At 47.7% G+C, this 22,560-nt stretch overlaps 1 protein-coding gene across 1 annotated transcript in view; it reads left to right on the top strand.

Annotated features, from left to right (window-relative positions):
• Positions 1-22,560, top strand: part of COLQ (collagen like tail subunit of asymmetric acetylcholinesterase) — a 56,845-nt gene that overhangs the window by 26,834 nt on the left and 7,451 nt on the right. Inside the window, exons 3-12 of the mRNA XM_036092528.2 lie at positions 559-660; positions 4,128-4,172; positions 4,506-4,532; positions 6,407-6,469; positions 8,127-8,189; positions 8,671-8,697; positions 9,356-9,400; positions 9,583-9,618; positions 12,569-12,649; positions 17,676-17,781. Coding sequence (XP_035948421.1) covers positions 559-660; positions 4,128-4,172; positions 4,506-4,532; positions 6,407-6,469; positions 8,127-8,189; positions 8,671-8,697; positions 9,356-9,400; positions 9,583-9,618; positions 12,569-12,649; positions 17,676-17,781 — 595 coding nt within the window. The remainder of the gene's footprint in view (positions 1-558; positions 661-4,127; positions 4,173-4,505; positions 4,533-6,406; positions 6,470-8,126; positions 8,190-8,670; positions 8,698-9,355; positions 9,401-9,582; positions 9,619-12,568; positions 12,650-17,675; positions 17,782-22,560) is intronic.

Genomic DNA, 22,560 nt, shown 5'->3' with positions numbered 1-22,560 from the left:
TTAAACACTTTTCATGTGGCTAGTTCCAGTTAAGATGTGCTGTACGTATGGAATACACACTGGATTTTGAAGACTTAGTGTGAAAAAAGAATAAAATGTCTCATTAGTAATTTTTAAATATTGAATAGATATTAAAGTGATAATATTTGGGACATATTGGGTTAAATATATGATTAAAATTAATTTCACTTCTTTCTTTTTACCTTTTTTATGTGGCTACCAGAAAATTTAAAACTACATATGTGGCTTGCACTGGTGGCTTGCATTTTATTTCTGTCGGACAGTGCTGTCCTAGACATTGGATAAAGGCCCCTGAAATGAGCTTCCTAACTCCATCCAAAGTGGCTATTCTATCTCTGTAATCCATTCAAGCCAGGTATGTCTCAAGAGAGAACAGGAACTGGAGGCCCAGAAGGTCGTCTTCTTGGGACACTCTTTAGGGTGTCAGGGAACCACCAGTCTTGAGGACTGGACTGGGGAGCAGGACTGTGTCCAGGTGGTGACCCTTCTTCTGTCCCCCAAGTCTGACCTATCACCATGTGTTGCTTTGCATTGAAGCTTCTCTCCCCAGACATGAAGAATCTCATCCTGGAACTAGAGACCACGCAGTCCTCATGCGCACAAGGATCGCTCGGCTCCCCTGGGCCCCCTGGCCCCCAGGTTGGTGCATTCCACCAGATCCTCTCCTGCTGTCTTCTCTTCAGAGCAGTGAAGCCCACTGGAAAGAGTCTCTTAGAGCTGCCCCTTTTAAAGTGATATGGGGGCTGTTTTTCCTTCTCTAGCTCACCTCCAGCTCCAGAGCCACGTGGATAGCACACTGATTCTTCTGCTCTGGGTAAATTCTGGCCTCCCAGCCTTGATTTCCTCATCTCTGCAACGGGGATAATAATTACCCCTGCAGTACTGGATTTTGGTGGTGGTGAGGGGTCCAAATGAGCTGCTGCCTAGATGGATGTAATTGTTACTATAATTATCATCAAACACTTGGCGACAGTGGGTTGCCCCTTCTGTGACCATTGACCCTTGCCAGTTGCCCGAGAAGTGCCTGCATTTGGTGCAGGAGAGTGGAACTGATGGGGAACTTGTTACTCTGAACTTCATTTGGCCCCCAGATCCTGCAGCCAGGCAGCCCACTGCTCCCCACTGAAGCTAAAGGGCAGAGTGAGGAATAGGCACAATGGTAGAGAAAGGATTTTCTAGGCAAACAAGAATACCCTCCAGAGACCCTGTCTCACAGGCCGTGGCTCCTCTGGCCTGCGTGGGAGTAGGGGTCCATCAAGGAGGAGCACCCCCTGGCCTGGGCCTTGGGGCCTGCCATGGGGTGGGGAAAGAGGGTACAAGCAGCAGTCAGTTGCCCACATGCCTTATGAATTCTGTCGTTCCTTTCTGGGTAACCCCCTCCTATGGCTTCCCATCACGGGAGACTAAGAGCCAAAGTCGTCTCCCTGGGTTACAGAGCCCCCCGCCCCCCAGAGGACCCTGCCTGTATCTCCTGCATCGTCTCAGACCACCAATATTGCCCACCCGATGCGCATCTCTTGGGTCCTGAAGCATGCCAACCAAGCTCGTTCCAGCCTTAGGGCCTTTGTGCTTGTGGTTCGGGCTGTGTGGAATGTTCTTCCCTCTGATTTTCACCACGGCCAGCTCCTTTGTCAGAACAGTTTACAGGCCAGCTCCTTAGAAACGCCTTCCTCAACCACCCAGTCTAAAGTAGGCTTCCCCCCATCACTGTCCATCCCAATGGCCTGTTGTAATTCTCTGCATCATTTTCTCATCTCGCTGTTGCGTTCTTATTGGTTTTGTTATTGTCCCTGGTCTCTTTGGTCTTCCCTTTGTAAAATATAAGCTCTCTGGCAAGGACTGGCCTACTGTGGCCTACAGGTCTGGCGGCCGCCTGTTTTTGTAATCAAAGTTGGACTGTCTCGGGCTGCCTTTGTGCCTCAAGGGCAGAGGTAAGTGGCTGTGACAGGGATACTGTATCCGAGGCAGAGTCTACAGTATTTATTGTTTGCCTCTTAACAGAGACAGTTCGCCCACCCCTGGTCTTGAGAGCAGGGACATTGCCCATCCTGTTCACATGTTGCGCCCAGCCCACGCCAGGGCACGGGTTGTCGTAAGCTCTCCATAAATATTTGTCAAATGCAATAAAAACAGGCCTTTGGACCCAGAACTAGCTGGACGCTGCCACAGAGGGGCTAGGAAGTCTGCAGAAAGGCAGGATGGGCCCCCTGAGGGGCACCTCCGCTGAGAATTTCCATCTTCCCGCGTCTGGCAGTCTCCTCTGGTCTCAGCACACACACGTGAGGACCAGAGAGCTTGGGAAGGAAAGGGGGATTCTCTACTGACTTCAGACCAGCAGCTGTCCAACCGTGCTTGTACACCTCGAACCTCACGCAATCCCTTTGAGTCGTGCGGAGATTGTGCTGCCCAACTGGGGCGGGGGGGATTTGCAGCCCCCTCCGTTGCCTTAGAACACAGCGTAAAATGCTGTTCCCAAGCAAAATGAGATCTGTGGACCAGTAACATTGGCATCACCTGGGAGCTTGTTAAAAATGCAGAATCTCATTCTCCCCTCCCCCTACATACACACACCCCTGCTATCTGAATCTGCATTTTAACAAGACTCCCCTGCTGCCTTATCTACACATCACAGCTTGAGAAGCTCTGAGCTAGAGTACAATGGCCTGATAATAAGAAATGAGAGAATGGAACAGTATTCATTCATCCTGCCTGGCATGTGCACGGTCCTGGGGCTCTCTGTCACCCTGGGCTCCCAGGCTTTGGGGAGTGGGGAACCTCTGCCCCTCTGAGTCACACTTTCTGGGAGCACTGATGCCCCCCTGGGCTTTGATCCTCGAGGACTTGTATACCCTGCACCTTGTGCTATCTGCCCAAGCTGGCCCACGCAGCTCTGAAGTGAAGGCGTGCAGCACTGAGGGCCAGGTGGTGGGGCCAGTGCAGTCCCCAGTGGGTCACCAGGTGGGTGGGTGGCTGGGAGGGAGGGTGGTGAGGCCACCCTCCCAGGAAGCCCTCTTTCCACACAAGGATGCCCAGATCAGGAGGAGTGGGGAGAGAGAGAAGTGGGGAGGAGGGGAAGGTGGGTGGGTGAAAGAAGTGGTGCGGTGGAGGGGAGGGGAGGGAGAGAAGGGGGAGAGTAGGAAGGGAAATGAAGTAACTCTCCCTCCTCCCCACCCCCCCCAAACCAGAGACTGTGGTTCCCAAACTTATCTGTTCATTAGAATTCCCTGGGAACTTCAAACATTCCTGAGGCTCCTGCCCCTCTCCTTGAGATTGTGATGTAATTGCTCTGGGGTGTGCCTTGGTGTTGGGGATTTTCAAAACATCCTCAGGGGATTCTAATGTGATAGGTGTGGGAGCCGCTGAGGGAGCTGTTTGGTATTTGGACAAGTCTTACAGGAATCAGATTTCTAACAGGCTTTGTGTTAGGTGTGTTCACCTGCAGATCTTGGGGATGAAGTAGTGGCCTGGTGGGGGTTGATGGATTTCCTCTCTGCTGTACTAGGGCATTTGGAAAGCAGTTAGCCTACTGAGCATTTCATAGACGTGTGAGCACAGAGTAGCTGCATTCTGGCTGTGGATGTGCCAAGCTTTAGTGTAGTAGGTGCTAGAATCCCTGAGCTGGAGTCAGCCCTACTCCTGTGGCTGGACAATGGGACAAAAATGCTCCATTGCCCATATTCTTCACATCTTCAGGAAGGCTTTCCCTGCACCTGGTGCCCATAGATCCAGCACAGGAATTTCTAAGTTGGCTGCTCCTGTGTACAAAGCAGAATGTCCCCCCTGTCAGGGTCCCAGGGAAAGTTGGTGAGAGCAGCTGAAAAGATAAGAGAGGTGGTAAAGCATCTTGTTTTCAGCAAACAGCATTTCTTGAAGACTCTGTAGTTGTAACCAATGCACCACTGGAAACATAGCTCAGAGAAAGCTGGAAGAGGACAGGGAGCCTGGGTTGGAGGGCACAAGGGGGTCCTTCATGGGGTCCTTGGAACCCTGAGTCTGCACAGGGAACCAAGCTGCTGGAGGAGCCTCCCTCCCAGTCCTGCTTCCCTCACCACCTGTCCTGCCTTGGTTTGATATATACTTTTTCATTTCTTATCTTGATGGTGTAGGGCCCACCGGGACTTCCTGGCAAGATAGGACCAAAGGGAGAAAAGGTATGAGCCACTACTTTCTTCAGTCCACCTCTCCTTGGTAATTCAAGCCTGTATCCTGGGGATGCCATTGAGAATTTTCTGGTTGAGATTTCAAAGCATGTGCTAATTTTGCCTTAGTGCATGAGGATGGGCTCCATAATGATGGGGCTGCTGCTGCAGCCGTGAGATCCCACTGGTGTATTTCAGCTTGGCCCACTGACATGGCAGGGGTGCTGTGAGCGGCCAAGCAACCAAGCCACATGGTTATGCCCAGCCATCAGCCCTACTAAACTCTGTGCTTCCAGAACTTCTCTTCCAAAGCAGCCTCTGCTTACCTGTCTTCTTCATCCACAGGGGGAGCTTGGCCTACCAGGAAGGAAGGTATGGTCCATGCTGTTCTGTCAGCATTACATGGGCAACTGTGCACCGCGGGCGGGGGGAGGGCGTGTGCCTGGGCACGTGCGCATGCGCTCTTAGGGGTAGGGGGGGACTAGCAGTGCACTTCCTTGGGCCACTAGCAGTGCACTTCCTTGGCCCAGGTGGACAATAATAACACTGCCATTTTGATGATGACAGTGGGCTCTTTCTGCCTGTTCTTTTGCTCAAGAGCTAGAGCCTGCTACTACCAGACATTTGGACTTCTCCCAGGGGCTGCCAAGCCTGGCCAAATTTCCGCCAACCTCAGACCATCTCATCCTGCCACCCATTAGAGAAACCCTCCAAGGCCCCAACCAGTGGCACAAAATGACTCTCGCTGTCTATTTGATTACACTGGAACAAAGTGCAAAACAGAAGCAAATGGCTTTTGCCTTTTGGCCCAGCTGAAATAAATGGGAGTTACTTAAGGTCACAGGCACTCTGAGTGAACAAAACACATGTCATCAAGACTCTCATTCATGTCAGGAAAGAGTAAACCAGCAGCCACTCACTGTGGTCAATGGATACTGGCACTGAAACTGTGGGTCTCGGGGGTAGAAGGAGGTACAAGACTTTGGCCAAAAAAGATGTCCATGATTCTAAATATAAATTACTATTTTTCTGGTTAAATGTTTTACTCAAATGGTTTCACTATCAACAGAAGCCTCAAACAGACCTTTGCAAAGCAAAATTACGTCCCTCCAGGGCCCAGATCACAGCTCCAGCTGAGGCACAGTGGTTATCTGAAGTGCTGGGCTGGAAAGGATTCTGGGATGGTCTCCATACTCAGAACTAACGAGGACCATGATTGATCATGGGCTGCCATGAACGTCATGACGTCTGCTATGAACAGGGGCGGCGAGAGCAGAAACCAGTACACATGCCAGCATTTGTGATCTCTGGTTTAAGGGTTGAGCCTTCCACATGTCTAGCTAGGCTAACTGTGAAATTAGCCAATGCGTGCAGAGGTTGAGATGGACCCCAAGTCCCTGCTCCCGCTTTCTCTTGTAAGGCTTGCTCTTCCATAGCTCCTGGCTTAGGCTGGTTTCCCTAGAAGCAGAGGTAGAGGCCACGTGTGCCATGTGCAAGCGAATGACTTATGGGAGCACTCTCAGGAGGATCCTGGGGGGAGGGGGAGCTGGATGGTGCAGGGGAAGAAGCCCAGCTTGGGCACGGTGTCAGATGAAGTCCATCTTCAGCCTCATTCCTAGGGGAGCTCTGGAGTGTGAACTGCACCACAGGGTTTGTCCTGCCTTGAGGTAAGGGAGTTGGGCTGTTGGCTGCAGGGAGAACAGGTACATAAATTGCTAGGCAGCTCCAATTACCCATGGGCAAATTTCACAGTTGCAGGTTGCAGGAATGAGAGGTGGCAGCAAGGCAGGTAGCCCCTGGGGGATGAGCACAGTGAGCAAATGAAAAAGTTTTTGAGGGAGTACCAACAGCATCTGCTAGTGCACCCCAAACAAAATCCTATCCCATTCCATACTGTATCCTTGGGGAGAACGTACTGCAATGCAAGGAACATTTGGGTGGGTGGAGGTGATAAAGCTCAAAAACCAAGAAGTTTAGAATCGCTTCTCCACCACCTTCCTTTCTTTTCCTCCCACCTTCTATTTCTTGGGTAGAATAAGATCTTCTATGTTGACATAATGTGATGCCAAGGACTTGAACTTATATCTAAGTAACCCAACTTCCGAGGCTATCAATCTTTGGAGGGTGAACCCAGAGGCCATGCTTAGGGACCCCACAGTTCCCTTTGGACCCCCAAAACAAATCTTATTTCCTGGAAGGAGGGAAAGAAACCCAATCATCCTGACTTTTGTTGTTCATTTTTGAAGGGTAGACCCGGCCCCCCGGGTGTTCCTGGCATGCCCGGGCCAGTCGGCCCCGAAGGACCCAGGGTAAGTTTGGCACACTCTCGGGGCTCACGTGGTATCAGAACATGAGGGGAGAAGATGTCAGCCCCTCTGGCCTTTGGCACATAGTGAACTCATTTCCTTGAGAGGAGGAAGGAGAAGAGAAGATGAGGATTGCCCAGAGGTCCCCAAATACTTTCTCCTTCACTTGGACTACAAGACCTTGGTCCATGCAACAGCTCTGCTCCTGTTGGGGGGAGCAATGAGGGTCTGCTCCCCTCTTTCACAGGGGCCCTGGTTCTCCTTCGTCCTCAGAGTTAGCATGCAATTCTTTCGTTTCCCCAAGATGACCTCAAGAGGGGCTTGGGTCTGGAAAGCTATTGGCAGGAGACTGGGGGTTGGGGGGTGGGCCCTGGCTAGCTGGAAAGACTGGAATCCTACATTTAGACAGGGATTGCCAAATGCCGATAAAATCCCATTCTTCAGACAGATTATGGGAAACTGACACATTCACATCCATGCCTTTGTTTATATTCTTCTCACTTTGGTCATAAAGTGTTGGGTGTAGGTTTGACCTGCAGAAATCAGGGATGGGCAGGTGAATGTCTTTATGCTCTGATTTACTTACCAGCTGTATTTATTATGGGAATAGAAAACTGTGCTCCCAGCGCTCTTAGGAAAAGTCCCAAGGATATTTTTTCTAAAAATCCACTGTGTAGAGCTAAACTGTCCAATATGGCAGCAACTAGTCCTTAAAATGTGGCTGGTACAACTGAGGAACTGAATTTTTTATTTAAGTTTGAATTTAAAGACCTTTACTCAGTTCAGTTATTTGAAAATCTTTAAGCATGTTTGGAGCAACTTGAATGTGTGAATCTGCTTTTTCAACTCTAAATTTTACGAAATCTAAATACAGATCAAATATTTTGGATGAAAATTTAATGCCTGAATTGAGATGTGACTTAAATATAAAATACACAACAGATTTCAAATATGTATTATGAAAAACAGAATGTAAAATACCTCACTAATTTTATATTGGTTTTATGTTCAAATGATAATTAGATTAAATAAAATGTTATTAAAGTTAATTTTACCAGTTTTAATGTGACTTCTAAAAAATTCTTAATTAAGTGCAAGTACCTTATATTTCTACTTTTTAGCCCTGGTATATAATTTTTAGCACAGACGGTACCGAGGCCACCCATGAGCCTTAGCCCCCTGTCTCAGTAATGCATGCCCAGAGGCGGGTGTTCACTCTGTTTGGCTGCAAACCTAGGGTGAGAGTATATGGAAATGCCTGAAAGGCCCTCCCTATGCAAAGAACAAAGCAGGTGAAGTTTTTTGGGGGGTTCTGACACTTAGTCCTATGAGGCCCCAGTGCCCCCATGCTCTCTCCCCACCCTCTCACAACACACTCCAGGAATAGATGGAGCATTTATAGCATCTTAGCATTTAGTTTGGAGATCTGCTCTGCCTGGGGCAATTTCATTTTATGTTAGTCTCAAATACCAGAATGAAATGTGGACCATAGAGCCTTGAACCCCTGGGAGTGAGCAAGGGGGCATGTGGGGTCCTCAGATTCACCAGCCAGCCCCAATGTCCCTAGTTCCATCCTAATCTTGCCCATGATTCTCCTGGTTCTGTTTCTCTAGTAAAAGTCACTGTAGGTCCTTTCCCCTTCTTCTTCTAATTCCCACAGGGTGAAAAAGGTGACCTGGGTATGATGGGCTTGCCAGGGTCAAGAGGACCAATGGGCTCCAAGGTCAGTGTGTTGGTCCAGGTGGACATTCCCAGGTCTTCTTACTAAGGTTCTAGAACAGCTGCTGTCCACAAAGTCGGGACTGGGTGGAGCTGCCGTCCCAGGTTTGGGGAACATCAGAGATATTGGAAAGCCCAGTGCCAGAGTGCTTGCCTTTATCAGCCCTTTGGGGGACATGATGCCTGGGACAAAGGGCATGGAGATGACCTTCTCCTGGGCAGGGAGAGTCCAGCTTCTGAACAACAAAGCAGATGGAAACCTTTGTTCAGGCCTTTGTGGTTAAGAAAAGCAATGTTCTTTTTAGGCCTGGTATAAACATAACCCTCAGGGACATCTTTGTGTTTACTGTTACAACCCCCACTAAAACTTGCAGCACCAGGTGGGGACACACCTCACCATCATATTCAGGGATTCCTTCCACTCTTGCACCAAACCCAAAGGTCCTATAGGGCTAATCCCAAATGTACCTTTTCCTTTCTTTTAGGGTTACCCTGGATCCAGAGGGGAAAAGGTTAGTGTTTGTCTCTGGTGGCTTCCCAGAACCTGGTCTGGGCTATTGGCTCTGGGGTCAATGATAAGCAGAGGACAGGCCCAGGTTTCTCTTAAGTTAGTGACTATAGTGACCATTCCTAGATATTCCCCTGTCCTTCGTCATTGGGCTGAGAGAGCAGTGAGGGGTCTCCGGAGGCAGGGCATGGGCAAGGGAGGAGCTCCAGTGGAGGTAGAGGCCTCTCACATGGAGCAGATGAGCAGTTGAAGGTTGTGCCCGGTGGAGAGGGAGCACTGCTTGCTTGGGGGGTACTGGAAGAAGATGGCTGACGTGTGTCTTTAGATTAAGCTTCCATCACACAACCCTCTCACCTGTCAAAAACCAAACCAAACCAAACAAAAAACCCAGGCAGAAACTGGGGACAAATTTCCTACAGGATGAGAGAGGATCTGGGACCCAGGATTTTCTGTGAGTTGTCTTTCATTAATGCAAAGGGTCTTTGTGGTCCAAATAAAAGGTAGGTCACAAAGCATTCCTTCCTTGGGCAAGTCGCCTAATCTCTGAGCCTACTTCTTTGCCTGTAAGATGAGGGTGTTGGCTTAGGGAGCTTTCATTGTGAAATGCTCCAATTTTCCCCCCAGGGTATTAACTCTGACTCTCTGCTGTGGTTTCCTCCTAGGGATCCAGAGGTGAAAAGGGTGACCTGGGTCCCAAAGGAGAAAAGGTAATGGCCTTTGCATGGAATGATAAACTACAACGGAAGTGGCAGCCCCTTGTGGGCTGTCCAGCTGACTGGCTGGCTGACTGACTGGGCTCTTATCTTGAAAATGGCAGACCACACTCTTCCACAGCCCTCTCAGGCCCTCTCTTAAGAGATAGTCACTCTGTGTGTCACTCTCTTCACAGGGTTTCCCGGGATTTCCTGGAATGCTGGGGCAGAAAGTAAGTACTTAAAAGTAGTAAGAAGGGGCCTCGGTAACAAATTAGACCTTCTACGCACTACACAAAGAGCTCTGCCTCTCTGTCCATCAGGCAGAGAAAGCGGGTTTTTCCATGGAAGGTTCTGGTTTGGAAGAGGAGCAAGTTGCCGTGCACATTGATGAGAGGGTGCCAACATGGTCTGAGACCTCCCTCCGATTCAGTGGGAGGGAGAGGACACCCCATCCGGGTAGAGAGGCCTTTCTTTGCATCTCCTACCTCTCAGAGGGCCATGGTAACATTCAGAAGCAGAAGGCATCGTGACAGAGGGATCAGATCTGAGCTGCCACGGTCGCGGGCCCCAGTGTGAGGCACGGGCATCTTTGGCCTAAGGCCATTGCTGGCAGGCACTCAACTCAGACCTTCATCAAGGGCACCCTCGGTACGCAGAGTTATTTTAGTTAAATTTTTTATTTAAACGGTTAAATATTTAGTGTGATTTCATGGATATCCAGCTGGGAACAAGGCTTACTAAATATGGAGTTCATTCAGTTGACTTGAAGAAAAATATCCAAAAACTAACAATAGAGTGGTGTGTAGATACGACAAAAATTGTGAAAGTGGCAATTGACTGGCAGATTTCCAGAAACTTCTACTTAAGGTTAGGGTCTGGCGAAGAATGGGGGGTGGTGAGAGGAGGTGTCAGGGGATAAAGAGAGAGCGTGAGAGCGTACCTAACTGGCCACTGAAAACACCTCTATCTAACGTTGTAATGGTGGTTCCTCATGCTGAAAGCCAGTTGACCTGGGAGGTTGTCATTTTTCCCCAAGCCTCAGAGCATAATATTCTTTAAACATGCAAATGAATGCTTTCTTAGAATCCTAATTGTTTTTCAAGTTTATCTTAAAGTTTTCTTTTCCAAACTCAAACAATTTTTGTCTGACGTTCATCCAGGAGAACATATTTAAATAATTTTAATCATCTGACAGTAATTTATTATTATTTATCACTGCCTTAAGCAGTTCCTGCTATTCCCTAAGTGGAATGTTGGGTTAAAAATAAATAATTACATAAGCAAGTTAAAGGAAACATTAAAGAGAAAAAAAAATAATTTGATTTAAAAATATTTAGGCTAGGTTTTCATTCAGTGCAAGAGTGAACATCAAAGAATAATAAATTATTGTGGAATTAAGTATGACAGCTTCTCTGGCCTCTGCATCCTTTACTAGACTTGCCATCTAGAGTTCTCTTTCCCTTTCATGGCAGGCTGTTTTGAGACAAAGATGATATGATAACAATAATTAGGTCTTAGAAATTAGATCAAGAACTTACTGGCTGCTTCTAGTTGATGAAGAGAGGGGCCAAACTTCCTTCTGCCAATCTTTAAAAAGAAACAAAAAACAAAACCAAAAACCACTTATACTGTTTATGCTGCTGTTTTGTCCAAGCCAGACAAAATACCCCGTGACCGCCTCTAAACAGCTGAGGAGAATTGTACAAACATCTCTGTAGCCACCTAGAATCCGTGTTATCCTCCCCACACTTCTGAAATGCCTAGATGCTGGAGGACATGACAGTTGGGAAGAAATCACAGGTTTAAGAACAATTCTTGGTGTGGCAAGATGTTGATGGCTTGGATAGGGACAAGTTTGTTACATTGGCTGAGTGACAGATAATTTCAGAGCTTTATGCTTGGTCCTTACTCTGTATTAGTTTTTTCTGAAATTTTCTATTGTGTTACTTCCTCTGACTTCCATGTGGAGAGCCTTCTGGTGTTTGTTGTTCTCTCTGAGTGCCTGGGGTAGCTCTTCATGGACACTGGCTGCTGACTAACAGAAACTCTCATGGTTGCTCTTGCTAAACTTAGCTTGGTGGTGGTGCATCCTGGGCTCTAGAGGGATAACTGGAGGTAGGAATGATGTTCTGTGGGGTCCCTGACCCAAAGAAACAACAGGTGGCCCTGCAATTCCAGAAGAACACGGGGAAGGAGAGAAGCTATAATGGAGAAATGGGTTTGACAAAAGGTTGGCCTTAAACTATGGAATTCTGCAATTGGTGCATTTGGTTCTGATAGCTCAGAGTAGGGCTTTTCAATTAAGAGTACTGTTGACATTGCTTTCCGTGCCTTTTTTTTTTTTTAAGATTTTTTTAATTTATTTATTTGACACAGAGAGACAGAGTGAGAGAGGGAACACAAGCAGGGGGAGTGGGAGAGGGAGAAGCAGGCTTCCCGTGGAGCAGGGAACCCGATGCGGGGCTCGATCCCAGGACGCTGGGATCATGACCTGAGCCGAAGGCAGACGCTTAACGACTGAGCCACCCAGGCACCCCGCTTTCCGTGCCTTTTACAATAATTATATTGAGCATATGAATATATGTCTGGAATATTTTTCTCCACAGTTTTCAACTAACTCAAATGAAAGTGAGCTGGAACTAAACCAGTTTTTACAGAAGAGTAGGCAAATGTATAACCCTAAATAAAGGTCCTTACATGTGGAGAAAATTTCCAAAGATGATAGTTGTCAAAACTGTGTTCAATCATTCAAAAATTCATAGATTGGAATTCATGCTAAAAACAAAACACAACATACAATTTTGACTAAAAGAGAAAGCATTTTTCCCCGGCAGCATGCCGTGTCATAGGCACACATGTCACTGACATGCAGGAATCTCCTACTTTGGCCATTCAGGATTGTGATTTGGGACACCAAAATGTGTGCTGCCCAGCAGCTGTCTCTTTCAGATAATAAATAACCCACTTGGGGTAACCTTCTCCTTTCCTTCCTCTTCCTTGAAAAACCTATCTACTTTTCACATGACTTCATCACTTTCCCAATCTCCCACATTGGCCAGTTGGAAGAGGTCTAGAATGATCAAGTGCACTGCCCTCATGACCAATGATTGGATGGACCTATAGAGATGTGTCTGCTCCACATGCCCTAATTCTTTTCTTGCTTCTCTTTCTTCTTTCCAGGGTGAAATGGGTCCAAAGGGTGAGCCTGGGATAACAGGACCCAGAGGACCCAGAGGAAGACCAGGAAAACGAGGCAAGCTGGTAAGGATCCCAGTGCTTACCATGCCCCTGAAGTCAGACCCTCCTGATGTAGGCAGGTGGTGTAGAGAGGCAGACAGCTGAAGCCAATCAGAAATATTCCATAGGCACAGTCCCCAGTGTCGTCGAGGCTGGCGGGCAGAAAGAGCACCACTTCCAGGAGCTCCTGTTTCTCTAGGCTAACCAAGGGTTGAAGCAGGTGGGAGCGAACGCTCCATTCAAACCGTGTCCAAGGCCAGAAGTAAGAGTGGATCTTTGGTTCGTAAGAATGGGTCTATCTTAACCAAAGCAACTGGGAGTAGAAGCCAGATCTGGTTGTTCATCCAGAAAACTTGCTTTTTGCCTCAATGCCCCAGACACACATGGAGTTTTGGAGAACAGCCCAAATATCTCCTTGCTGTTGAAGGGTCTTCTGGGTCTCAAGGATACAGTGGTTTTTCCCAGGCCCCTGAGAAATCAGACACCCGATTTGTAAGTGACTCCACTCTCTTTATGGGCGCTATTACGGGCTTAGGGAAGTTGTTTGAAATCCCCTGGTCAGAAGGCATGGGTGTCAAACCATGTGATGTGATAGGGAAAGGAAAGATGAAGGCACGTTTGCCTTAGCTGGCTTTAGAGCTGTGTTGAGTGCCTCAGAGAAACTCCTCATCTGTTCTCTAATGGACAGGCGTCCTTTACTTTTTTGGTTGTCAGTTTGTAGGCTTTTTACTTCTTTTCCCATTAAAGGGTAATATATGCTCATCACAGAAAACTTGGAAAATTCAGAAAATAGGAGGGAAGTCATCTAAAGGCCTAACACCCAGACATAACCATTTCGGTGTACTTCCTTCCAGTGTTATTTCTTTGTGAACTTCCTAGTTGTTCATGTCTTTTATATCCAATATATAGTTGTTGTATCCTAAAACTGTAACTTAAAATCACAGCATACACATTTTTGCTCATTACTGCACATACTGTTTTTTTTAAGATTTATTTATTTGTGAGAGAGAGCGAGCATGCGCACATGTGCGCAAGTCGGGGGTGGGGAGGTGCAGAGGGAGAGGAAGAGAATCCCGAGCAGACGCCCCGCTAAGCACGGAGCCTGACAGAGGGCTCGATCCCGCGATCCTGAGACCACGATCCGAGCCAAAGCCAGGAGTCAGACACCACCAACTGAGCCACCCAGGCACCCCCTCATTAAGTACTTTTAAACATCTTTTTAAAATGTCTGCAATCACATTTTATAAATGAGTAAGCAGTAGATTGCTTGGACAAGAGAGGCCTAGCCAAATTATATATAATGCTGAGAGGTGAACATCTTTGGGTGCAAACCTTTCTCCATTCTTATGTTTTCATTCTTTCCCTAGGCTAGATCCGTGGTGCTCAAACTTGAGCGTCTGAGTAAGCTGGGGGCCGATTAGATACAGGTTTTCTGCCTCAGGTGCCATGGTTGTAGTTCAAGGTTTGCCCCTCGTCACCCCCAGTGCCTGGGCCTTACTTCCCAGTGCATCTGATATAATTGACCTGGCTTGGGGCTCCAGCATGGGTGGTTGTTTTTTAAAGCTCTCCACATGACTCTTTTTTTTTTAAGATTTCATTTATTTATTTGAGAGAGAGAGAGAGTGAGCATGAACAGGGGGATGGGCAGAGGCAGAGGGAGAAGCAGACTCCCCACTGAGCAGGGACCCCGACGTGGGGCTGGATCCCAGAACCCTGGGATCATGACCTGAGCTAAAGGCAGATTCTTAACCGACTGAGCCACACAGGTGCCCCTCTCCACATGATTCTAGTATGTAGCCAGGGTTCAAAACAATGGTAACAGTATGAAACCAATTCTGGTCTTTTCCAAGCGAACTTAGGAATGACACAGCCTCCAACCTGAATACAAATTCCACTATAACTTCTGAAGTCGCAGTAGTCCAGTTCAGTTTTCTAAGTCTTAAATGGCTGGCATGTCCATGACTTCACAGTGATGCCACAATTCCCTAAAAACTTGGCTCAGGAAAAGGAGAAAAAAAAAGGAAAATCTTTTTCTTCCCTACTGCTGGATTCCATGCAGAATGTTTTATGCTTGGGGTTCAAGAAGCCTGCTGGCTTCGGTCCTTCTGGTGCTTTTCTTGGACAGTATTTGTCTTTTCCTGGTGACGGCTTGAGACAAGAAGGCTATTTCCTGACACTGTTGAGAATGATTCAGTCGGAGCAATCTTAAAACTACTCCAGGACCATGTGTGGGAGCTGAGAGAAATGAGTTCATCCTTCCTACAAGATGTTATAAACAAGCCGAGTGCGCTCCGAACCCTCCTTGCCTGTCTAGACAGCAGACTTTAGTTGTTAGCCTTGGGAGACCGCCATGGTCCTTTTCTTTCTTTTCTTTCTTTCTTTTTTTTAAATCCTTAATTAGTTTCGTACCATAGAGTATTATACATTGAATGTTGCTGGGCCAGTGGTACTAAGAGTTTCTGGAGGTTATCATAAGTCGATCCAACTCCTGGAATCAGAGATCTGGAAGGAACTTCAGGAGATCCGAATTTCAGAGCCAGAAGGATTTTAGAGACCACCTCATCCATTTCCCTCGGTCTAGTCACAAGGAAACTGAGGGACAGGGCAGTAGAGTGACCCCCTCAGCCAAGCAAGCTTCCAAGGCAGCATTGGAGCTTAGAGAGCTGAGACCTACTTTTCCCCACACATCTCTCCTCACTTTCATGCTTCAGCATTTGCCTTCAACCAGGCTCAGGAAAACCGCTCTTGACTCTATTATACAAATCTTCAGTGAAGGAGACAGAACAACTTCCTTGAGAGACATCACCAAACTTTGTGGCAGTAAAGTGAATAAAGAAGAATGCCTTTCCTGGAAAGCACTGCTCAGTGAATCCTGCTCATAGAGACATGGCTTATTCTAAACAAATGACTGATACACAGAATATTCCATTATTGTTTGGTGTCAGAATCAAGGAGTGCTTCCAGCTCCTTCAAGCTGTGACATTTCCTGTGTTCATAGTCAGCTGATGTGGCTTTTAGAAAAACAAGCCTTAACCGTGGCTATATTAAGATGGTGTGACCTTCTTTGCTATTCTGGGACCCATCTTAGTTACCAAGTGTCAGCCTGGGCAAAGGCTTAAGAACTCCCTCCATCAGGATGGAATTGGAAATAAACTCTGACCTCACAGGTCCCATATTAAGAATTTAAGAACTCCTAAAAATAAATAAATAAATAAATAAGAATTTAAGAACCCCTTAGACATTGCCAGGAGAGACTGCAGAGCCATGTTGACAAAGCGGCAGGTCGCGTGTCACTGTTGTGATTGGAAAGGAGTGCCCTGCCCCCCTGCTTCCCAGACTTGGGGAAGATTATGTTTCATTACATGGGCAGGCCTGCCAAGGCACAAGTGTAGAAAGGGGATCCAGGTCAAAAATGTCCTGCATCAATCACTGTCCTGTTTAGGCCCAGCGCAAGAGCAGATAATTAGCAAATGGTTTGGGAGAAGAACCTACAGACGTTGGTTTTGGGGTCATTCCTCAGAGCAACCCTAAGGAGGAGATCTTTGCTCTTGACCGTCTCAGAACAGGCAGCAAGGAGGACATCCTGTGTGGAATGGCTACAGCTCCAGGTGTGCCTCTCTTTAAGAAATCAGGCCTTTTCTAACCACGTGAAAAAGATGAAACCAAGCCAGTTGCTATGATAGTCAGCTTGACACCCCCCCCCCCGCAACACTTGGTTCTACGTAAACCACTTTTTTTTATTTATTTTTTTATTATTATGTTATGTTAGTCACCATACATTACATCATTAGTTTTTGATGTAGTGTTCCATGATTCATTGTTTGCGTATAACACCCAGTGCTCCATGCAGAACGTGCCCTCTTTAATACCCATCACCAGGCTTTTTCACCTCTGGGAGCTTTATTACTCTCACAACAAAGCTGTGAAGGTGTGTGTTTAATGTAATGGCCCATTTTATAGATGAGAAAACTGAGGCACAAAACAATGACTTGCATGACCCGAGGTCTCATGACCAATGTGAAAACCCAGGTCTCTTACTTCCAGCTCAACAGAACTACTTCCCGTTTGTGTTGTCAACATCTTCCTCCTCCTTCATTTAATCTGGGAACAAGACAAATTCTGGCCCACAGGGAGCCTATATTTCATAGAGAAACATTGATGAAAGGACCGCACAAATAATGATGTGTTCCTGAGTTGGGTAAATGCCAGGAAGAAAAGGGGCCTAGTTCAGAGAGCCTGTGACCAGGAGAACTCACTCGGTCTGGCAAGGTCTAGCAAGGTCCGGGAAGGCTGTGCTGCGGTGACACTTTACCTGAGAGCTAACAGCTGGGAGGGAGTTAACCAGGCGGAGGAGTGGACAGGGAGTTTGGGCAGGGAGGAGGGAAATAAAAGGCATGGTGCTCTTGAAGACCGAAAATACTGGAAGACTGGAACAAGATTGGAAAGGCCAGCCATGCAGTGCTTTGTAGGCTGAAATAAGGATCTGGGTCTTTATCCTGAGAGCAACGGGGAGCCTTTTGATGGAAACGGCTCTTGAAGTAAAATAGAAATGGTCTTGACGAGCAAGCAGAGGCCTGAGTCCTAGGCAACAAGTCTGTTGCCTCAATGCTAGGTGCCTTGCATGAATTTCTGCTCTTTCCTGAGCCTCTGTTTCCCCTTCTGCCTGGTGAGGGGAGTGGGTTGGACTGGTTCCTTTCAGCAGTCATGTGCCATGTTTCTGGGAGAGAGCAAGAAGTAATGTCTGCAAACTTGTAACCATCACAATCTCAAATATCACTTGCCCTGAGTTTTTGTTTTGTTTTGTTTTTTAAGTAGGCTCCACACCCAACGTAGGGCTTTGAACTCATGACCCTGCAATCAAGGGTCACATGCTCCACCAAATGAGTCAGTCAGGTGCCCCTGCCCTGAGCTTTTTAGGAGCTTGATGGTCAAAGCCTCAGGTGCATCCTGCCCTGGGCTCCTGCAAGGTGGTCCCTGATTTAGACATAAATGGGGAAGGAAGTTTGCCATGTCATGTTATCATAACAGCCTCTGCCTTTCTCTCTGTCAGGGGCAGAAGGGAGATAGTGGAGTAACGGGCCCACCAGGCAAGCCTGGGCCTTCTGGTCAACCTGGCCGTCCAGGTCCCCCAGGCCCCCCGGGCCCCCCATCTGCAGGTAAGAGCAACATTGCTTCACGTGATCTACAGTGTCGCCCTCCTGGCCGCCCTCCCCAGAGAGGGCACAAGGAGATGCCGCAGAGATGCCTTGTGTTTTGAGTTAGAAACTACTAGAGGCACTTCAACATATTTATAATTTCTCCACAGTTTGGGTCTTTCAACTTTAACACAAGAGAGGTAAAAGCCATCCTGATTCTGTTGTAGGATTTTAGAGAACAAATAGAGGAGAAAACAAAGGGAACCCTGATTACACTGGTGATGTCATTTTATACTTCAAGTGAAAAATAACCAGCACATATTTCATCAACAAATACCTTTTTCTAAAAAAACCTTTCACAACTCCAAGCAGTTCTCTTAAACCTAGAAGATGGTGTGGCAGAGCTTTCTATCTTATGTAGTGTTATTAAAGAGTCCTTGTTAGTTTATACTGAACATACAAAAAAATCATAAAAAGAAATCAAAGTCTACTATTGAAGAGGGCATAGAACACTGCTACCTTGCTTACCTTGTTTCATTTGATGACCTAAAGCCTTTCTTTAGTTTGTACCTTTGTCAGCTCCAAATATGACCTTTCACAGCACATTCAGCATCTCTGGGCCTGAGAAGACTGTTTACTACATAGGGTCCTTTGTCCTCAGTTATACAAAAGGAATCCAAGCAATTTTTATTACCATTTCAGTTCAAGGGTCTGTTGTAGTCCTCATCCTCCTTGGTTCTGGCACGCGTAACATTCCCCTCAAGCCCCATGATCATGGGCTGCCAACCCCAGGGACTGAGAGTGTGGTGTGAGGCCTGAGTTTTGTCTTTGGAAGGGACTCTCTTGGGCCTTGGGGTATTGAGCAGCTCACAAAACTGAGGAGTAGCCAGGATCATGGCGGGGGGGTGGGGGGTGGGGGGTGGGGGGAGGGCAGTGTGGATACAAAGAGAGGTCATTAGGCCAGCCCTCATTTTGTGTCTGTTTGTAAATGCCAGCCCTCATTGGACTTGAACCTCAGTTCCCTCCTGGGGTCCGAGGTTGGGTGAGGGCAGGACCTGGGGAACCTCAGCAACCTACTCAGATGCCCACTGTTTTGTTTCGTCAGGCTCCAGGGGACTGCCACCCCGTCCCTTTAGCAGGGCCAGTGTAGTTCTGTTTTCCCTCCTTGGTCTTCCAGCTCCTTCTCATTTAGCCTAGTATGCACACCTCCCATTCCCCCCACTCTGTCCTCTGCCAGATCCCAGCCTCACTGCCCTTTACCCGCAAGCCAATTCTGCTCTCTGTTGAGCTGGAGCATATTCCTACAGTCTCTCTGGGTCCACATGGCCTGAAATAGCATCCCTATCATCCTTTGGTGCACCCAATGAAACCATCTCCTTCCTTCAAAGCCCTCTCCTCAGCAAGGCCCTAACACGGTGCGTCTCCTTCCCCTGGGCCTAAGTCACATATTGCCTCTCTGCTGTGGCCCTTCACTGCTAACTCTTTTCTGCAGCTGTGTTTCATCTTCCTTCTAGATGGCAAGTCCTTGAGGCAGCGTCTGTGGCCAAGTCAGCTTTGCATCCCCATGGCACCTGGCAGGTGGGATGGGCAGGGCCAGGTACTATAGGCATTCACAGACACAGGCCATTTGGGTTCTCAGTCTGTCCCCCGTGCATTATTGCACAGCAGCCAAGCCCAATGCAGTCTGTTTCTGACTCATGTCCCCTTCCTGTGCCTTCTTTTGAGTCACTTCCTTTCTGGGGATCCTCTCAGTGGAGGGACTGAAGAAAATGGGGCAATAATCCTGCTCTTTGGGAACATTTGGGGTAGGGTAGGGAAAGAAGAGGAGGGAGGAATTTAAAAGAGAACTTCTCTGGGCCTGGGGCCAATTGGATTATTATCAAGAACAGGAGCAGGCCCCAAAAGTGATTCGTGAGACTACCTTTGAAGGCTGATAAAAGTCCCAAGCCCAGTCAGGAGAAACATGTGTCTATCTAAACCCAGAATTCTGTACAACTGCTTCCCAGAGTTCTAGAACCCCTGCCCCAAATCCATCTTGGGGTGTGCTTGGTCTCTGTGGACCACAGGTCAAACAACCCTGGTCTTATCTTATCTAAAAACCCTCCTTTTATAGAAAAGAACTCTGAACCTCAGAGAAAAGGGACTTCCCCAAGGTCACAGAGCTGACTGGTGGGCCTAGAATCAGTCTGTGGCTCCTGGGTCTGAGACCTGTCCATTTAGCCATGCGGCCTCTGCAGGGGCAGAGTAGAAGCTGGGGGTGATGTGGAGACTATTCTGTGGTGCCTCCCCCTTCCCCCAGATTTCCCATCTCAGGCCCACTCCCACTGCACAGCCCAAGGCGGTGGGAGCCTCTCTGGGCAATGATGGAAAGCCAGGGCCAATGGCTACAAGGGATGATGGATCAGCAGGCCTGCTAGGCCAGCTCTGAGAGGCTGGGGTGGGGAAGTTCAAGTTGCCGTGCCCGTCAGTGCCTCCTGACAGGAAACCAGCAGGCAGGGGTGACAGATGTCCTCTGACAGCTGAAAGGAAGCTGCAGGAAAACTGCAGTGGTGGCAGGAAGCAGGCACCCTGCCCCATCCTGTCGTCCTGTCAGGAGGCCACCTCTGGTTCTGGTGCCCAGTGCTGTGGGGCAGGCCGGTGTTGGGGCCGGTGGAGAGGGTGGGAGCTCTTTAGTACCCGAGTTAGAGAGAAAGAGGTGCTGGGAGGCAGGGAGGGAATAAGGCAAAATGCGTCTAGGATGTAATTTGCAATAACCAAATTACAAATTTGGCTGAGTCCTTCCAGCACCCAGACAGGGTCTAAGTGAATCACTGTGGTACCTGGGAATCGCCAGCTTCCTGCAGGCATCAATATTCTTGGACGTTTGTCTCTTGAATGGCGTAGTGTTAAGTCGAACACGAATTCACATTTCAGCATCCCCACTAACCTAGCTGGGTAATGGGACAAACTCCTGAATCGCTCTGAGGCCACGGATCTGGAGGAGTTGTTGGGGGTCACAGAGGCACTCTCATGTCCTCGGTTATAGAAATTCCCACTTCAGTTTCCCCACATGGTGATAACCCAGAATATTCCTGGGCTAGTGGAGTCTCTGTCTCTGGGCTGTGCTGAAAACATCAGAACCCAAGACTGGAGCTCCTCCTGCAGCACTGGATGCAAGTTTCTTGTTCAAACGAACTACCACAACCTGGGATAAAAATGTTGGCAAGCCTCCCTTCCCCCCTTGCTGACATTATTCTGATCTTGGACATATCTGTTCTGGAAGATATGTGTTCTGGAAGGGTTGTGGGGAGGGTATTCCCACTGGGGTCTCCTCCTCTAGCTGAAGCTGCTTCCTTGGGGTCTTGACCAGACCTCTCCCCTGGGGTCATTTTATTTTCTGCACCTCTGGGATCTGCCAACTGTGTCCACAGTTGTTGGCTCCCCTGGAAGTTATACAGCCTGAAAGCAAAGACTGCCTGGTCTCCAGACTCCCCCTTACTTTCCCAGGAGGAGGCACACTTCCTTTCTCTGTCTCTGGCTTCCCTTTCTTCCCTCTCTTGTTGGAGGGCTTTTGCTCTAGCTCTTTCTGGCCAACCCAAAGATGATCTTTAGTCTTTTCTGAAGACCAATTAGTCCACATTCATTCATTCATTCATTCAGTCATCAAGCCTGCCCCTACTGCGTGTCTGACCATGGTAAACGAACACGGGTACCAACCTTGCCTTTGTGGATCTTACACTCTACTGGGGGAAATTGACCTTCACCACCTAATCTCACAAGATACAGAAATCACAGACAGAAGTGCGGTGAAGAAAAGGCATGGGGAGCTGTGAGATTGTATCCAAGGTAAACATGCCTGAGTGTGAGCATTCACAAGCTTTCCCTGAGGATGTAATATTGGAACCCAGGTCAGGAGCAAGCTAGGAGGCACGGAGGGTGAAGAGAGAACAATCTAGTGGGGGAATGGCTTGTGCAAAGACTGTTTCCTTAGACCAGCAGTTCTCAACCTCAGTGTACATTGGAATCAGCTCGAGAGCTTTTAAAAGCCACAGATGCCTGGGTTCTATTCTCAGCATTCTTGATGGAATCGGTTTGGGCTGTGGCTTGGGCATCAGGGCCTTTAGAAGTCAGGATGAAAACTACTACCCTAGCAGGCCACCCACACTGCAGGGAGTAAATTTCCTAATCATATATGTTTAGGACACTCAGTATCAGGGGACAATGAGTAGGTGGAGCATTTCCAACATGCCATTTTCTTCCAGAAGAAATTAAAAAAATCCACCTTCAGAAATTCCTTTGTAAAAAAGATCTTACATATAAGAACAAAATAAAATGAATAAAAATAATAATAAAAGCTATCAGTTAGTGATGTGTTCATCAGCAAGAAGTCCCTGTTAATAATAGTCTAAACAAAAAGGGGATTGTTTTTCTCATATAACAAGGAAGTCCAGAGGTGGACAATGGCTGGCTTTGGTTCAGCCTCTAAGGGTCAGTATGAGGGTCCCATGTCCCATGAGGTTCTGGTCTTTCCTGTGTGTTGGCTTCTCTTCTCATACTTGTTACTTCATGGTTGCAGTGTGGCTGCTGCAGCACCAGACATCTTGTCTGTCTTATAGACAGGAAGGAGAAGGAAACTGTCTCTTACCAGCAATGTTTTTCCTGTATCAGGATAGACTTTCCCAGATGCCTACCCTTCTCCCATCACAGACCTTGAATGCAAGGTAGTCTGGGAGGTGGAATGACTGTTTCTCAAGTACAGTGAAATGAAAGGGAGAAGATACTGCAACACCCCTCATGGCTAAGGGACCCACAGAGAACATC

This window comes from Halichoerus grypus, chromosome 1, assembly GCF_964656455.1.
Source record: "Halichoerus grypus chromosome 1, mHalGry1.hap1.1, whole genome shotgun sequence".
NCBI classification, from domain to species: domain Eukaryota; kingdom Metazoa; phylum Chordata; class Mammalia; order Carnivora; family Phocidae; genus Halichoerus; species Halichoerus grypus.
This window is presented reverse-complemented; position numbering and strand designations above follow the sequence as displayed.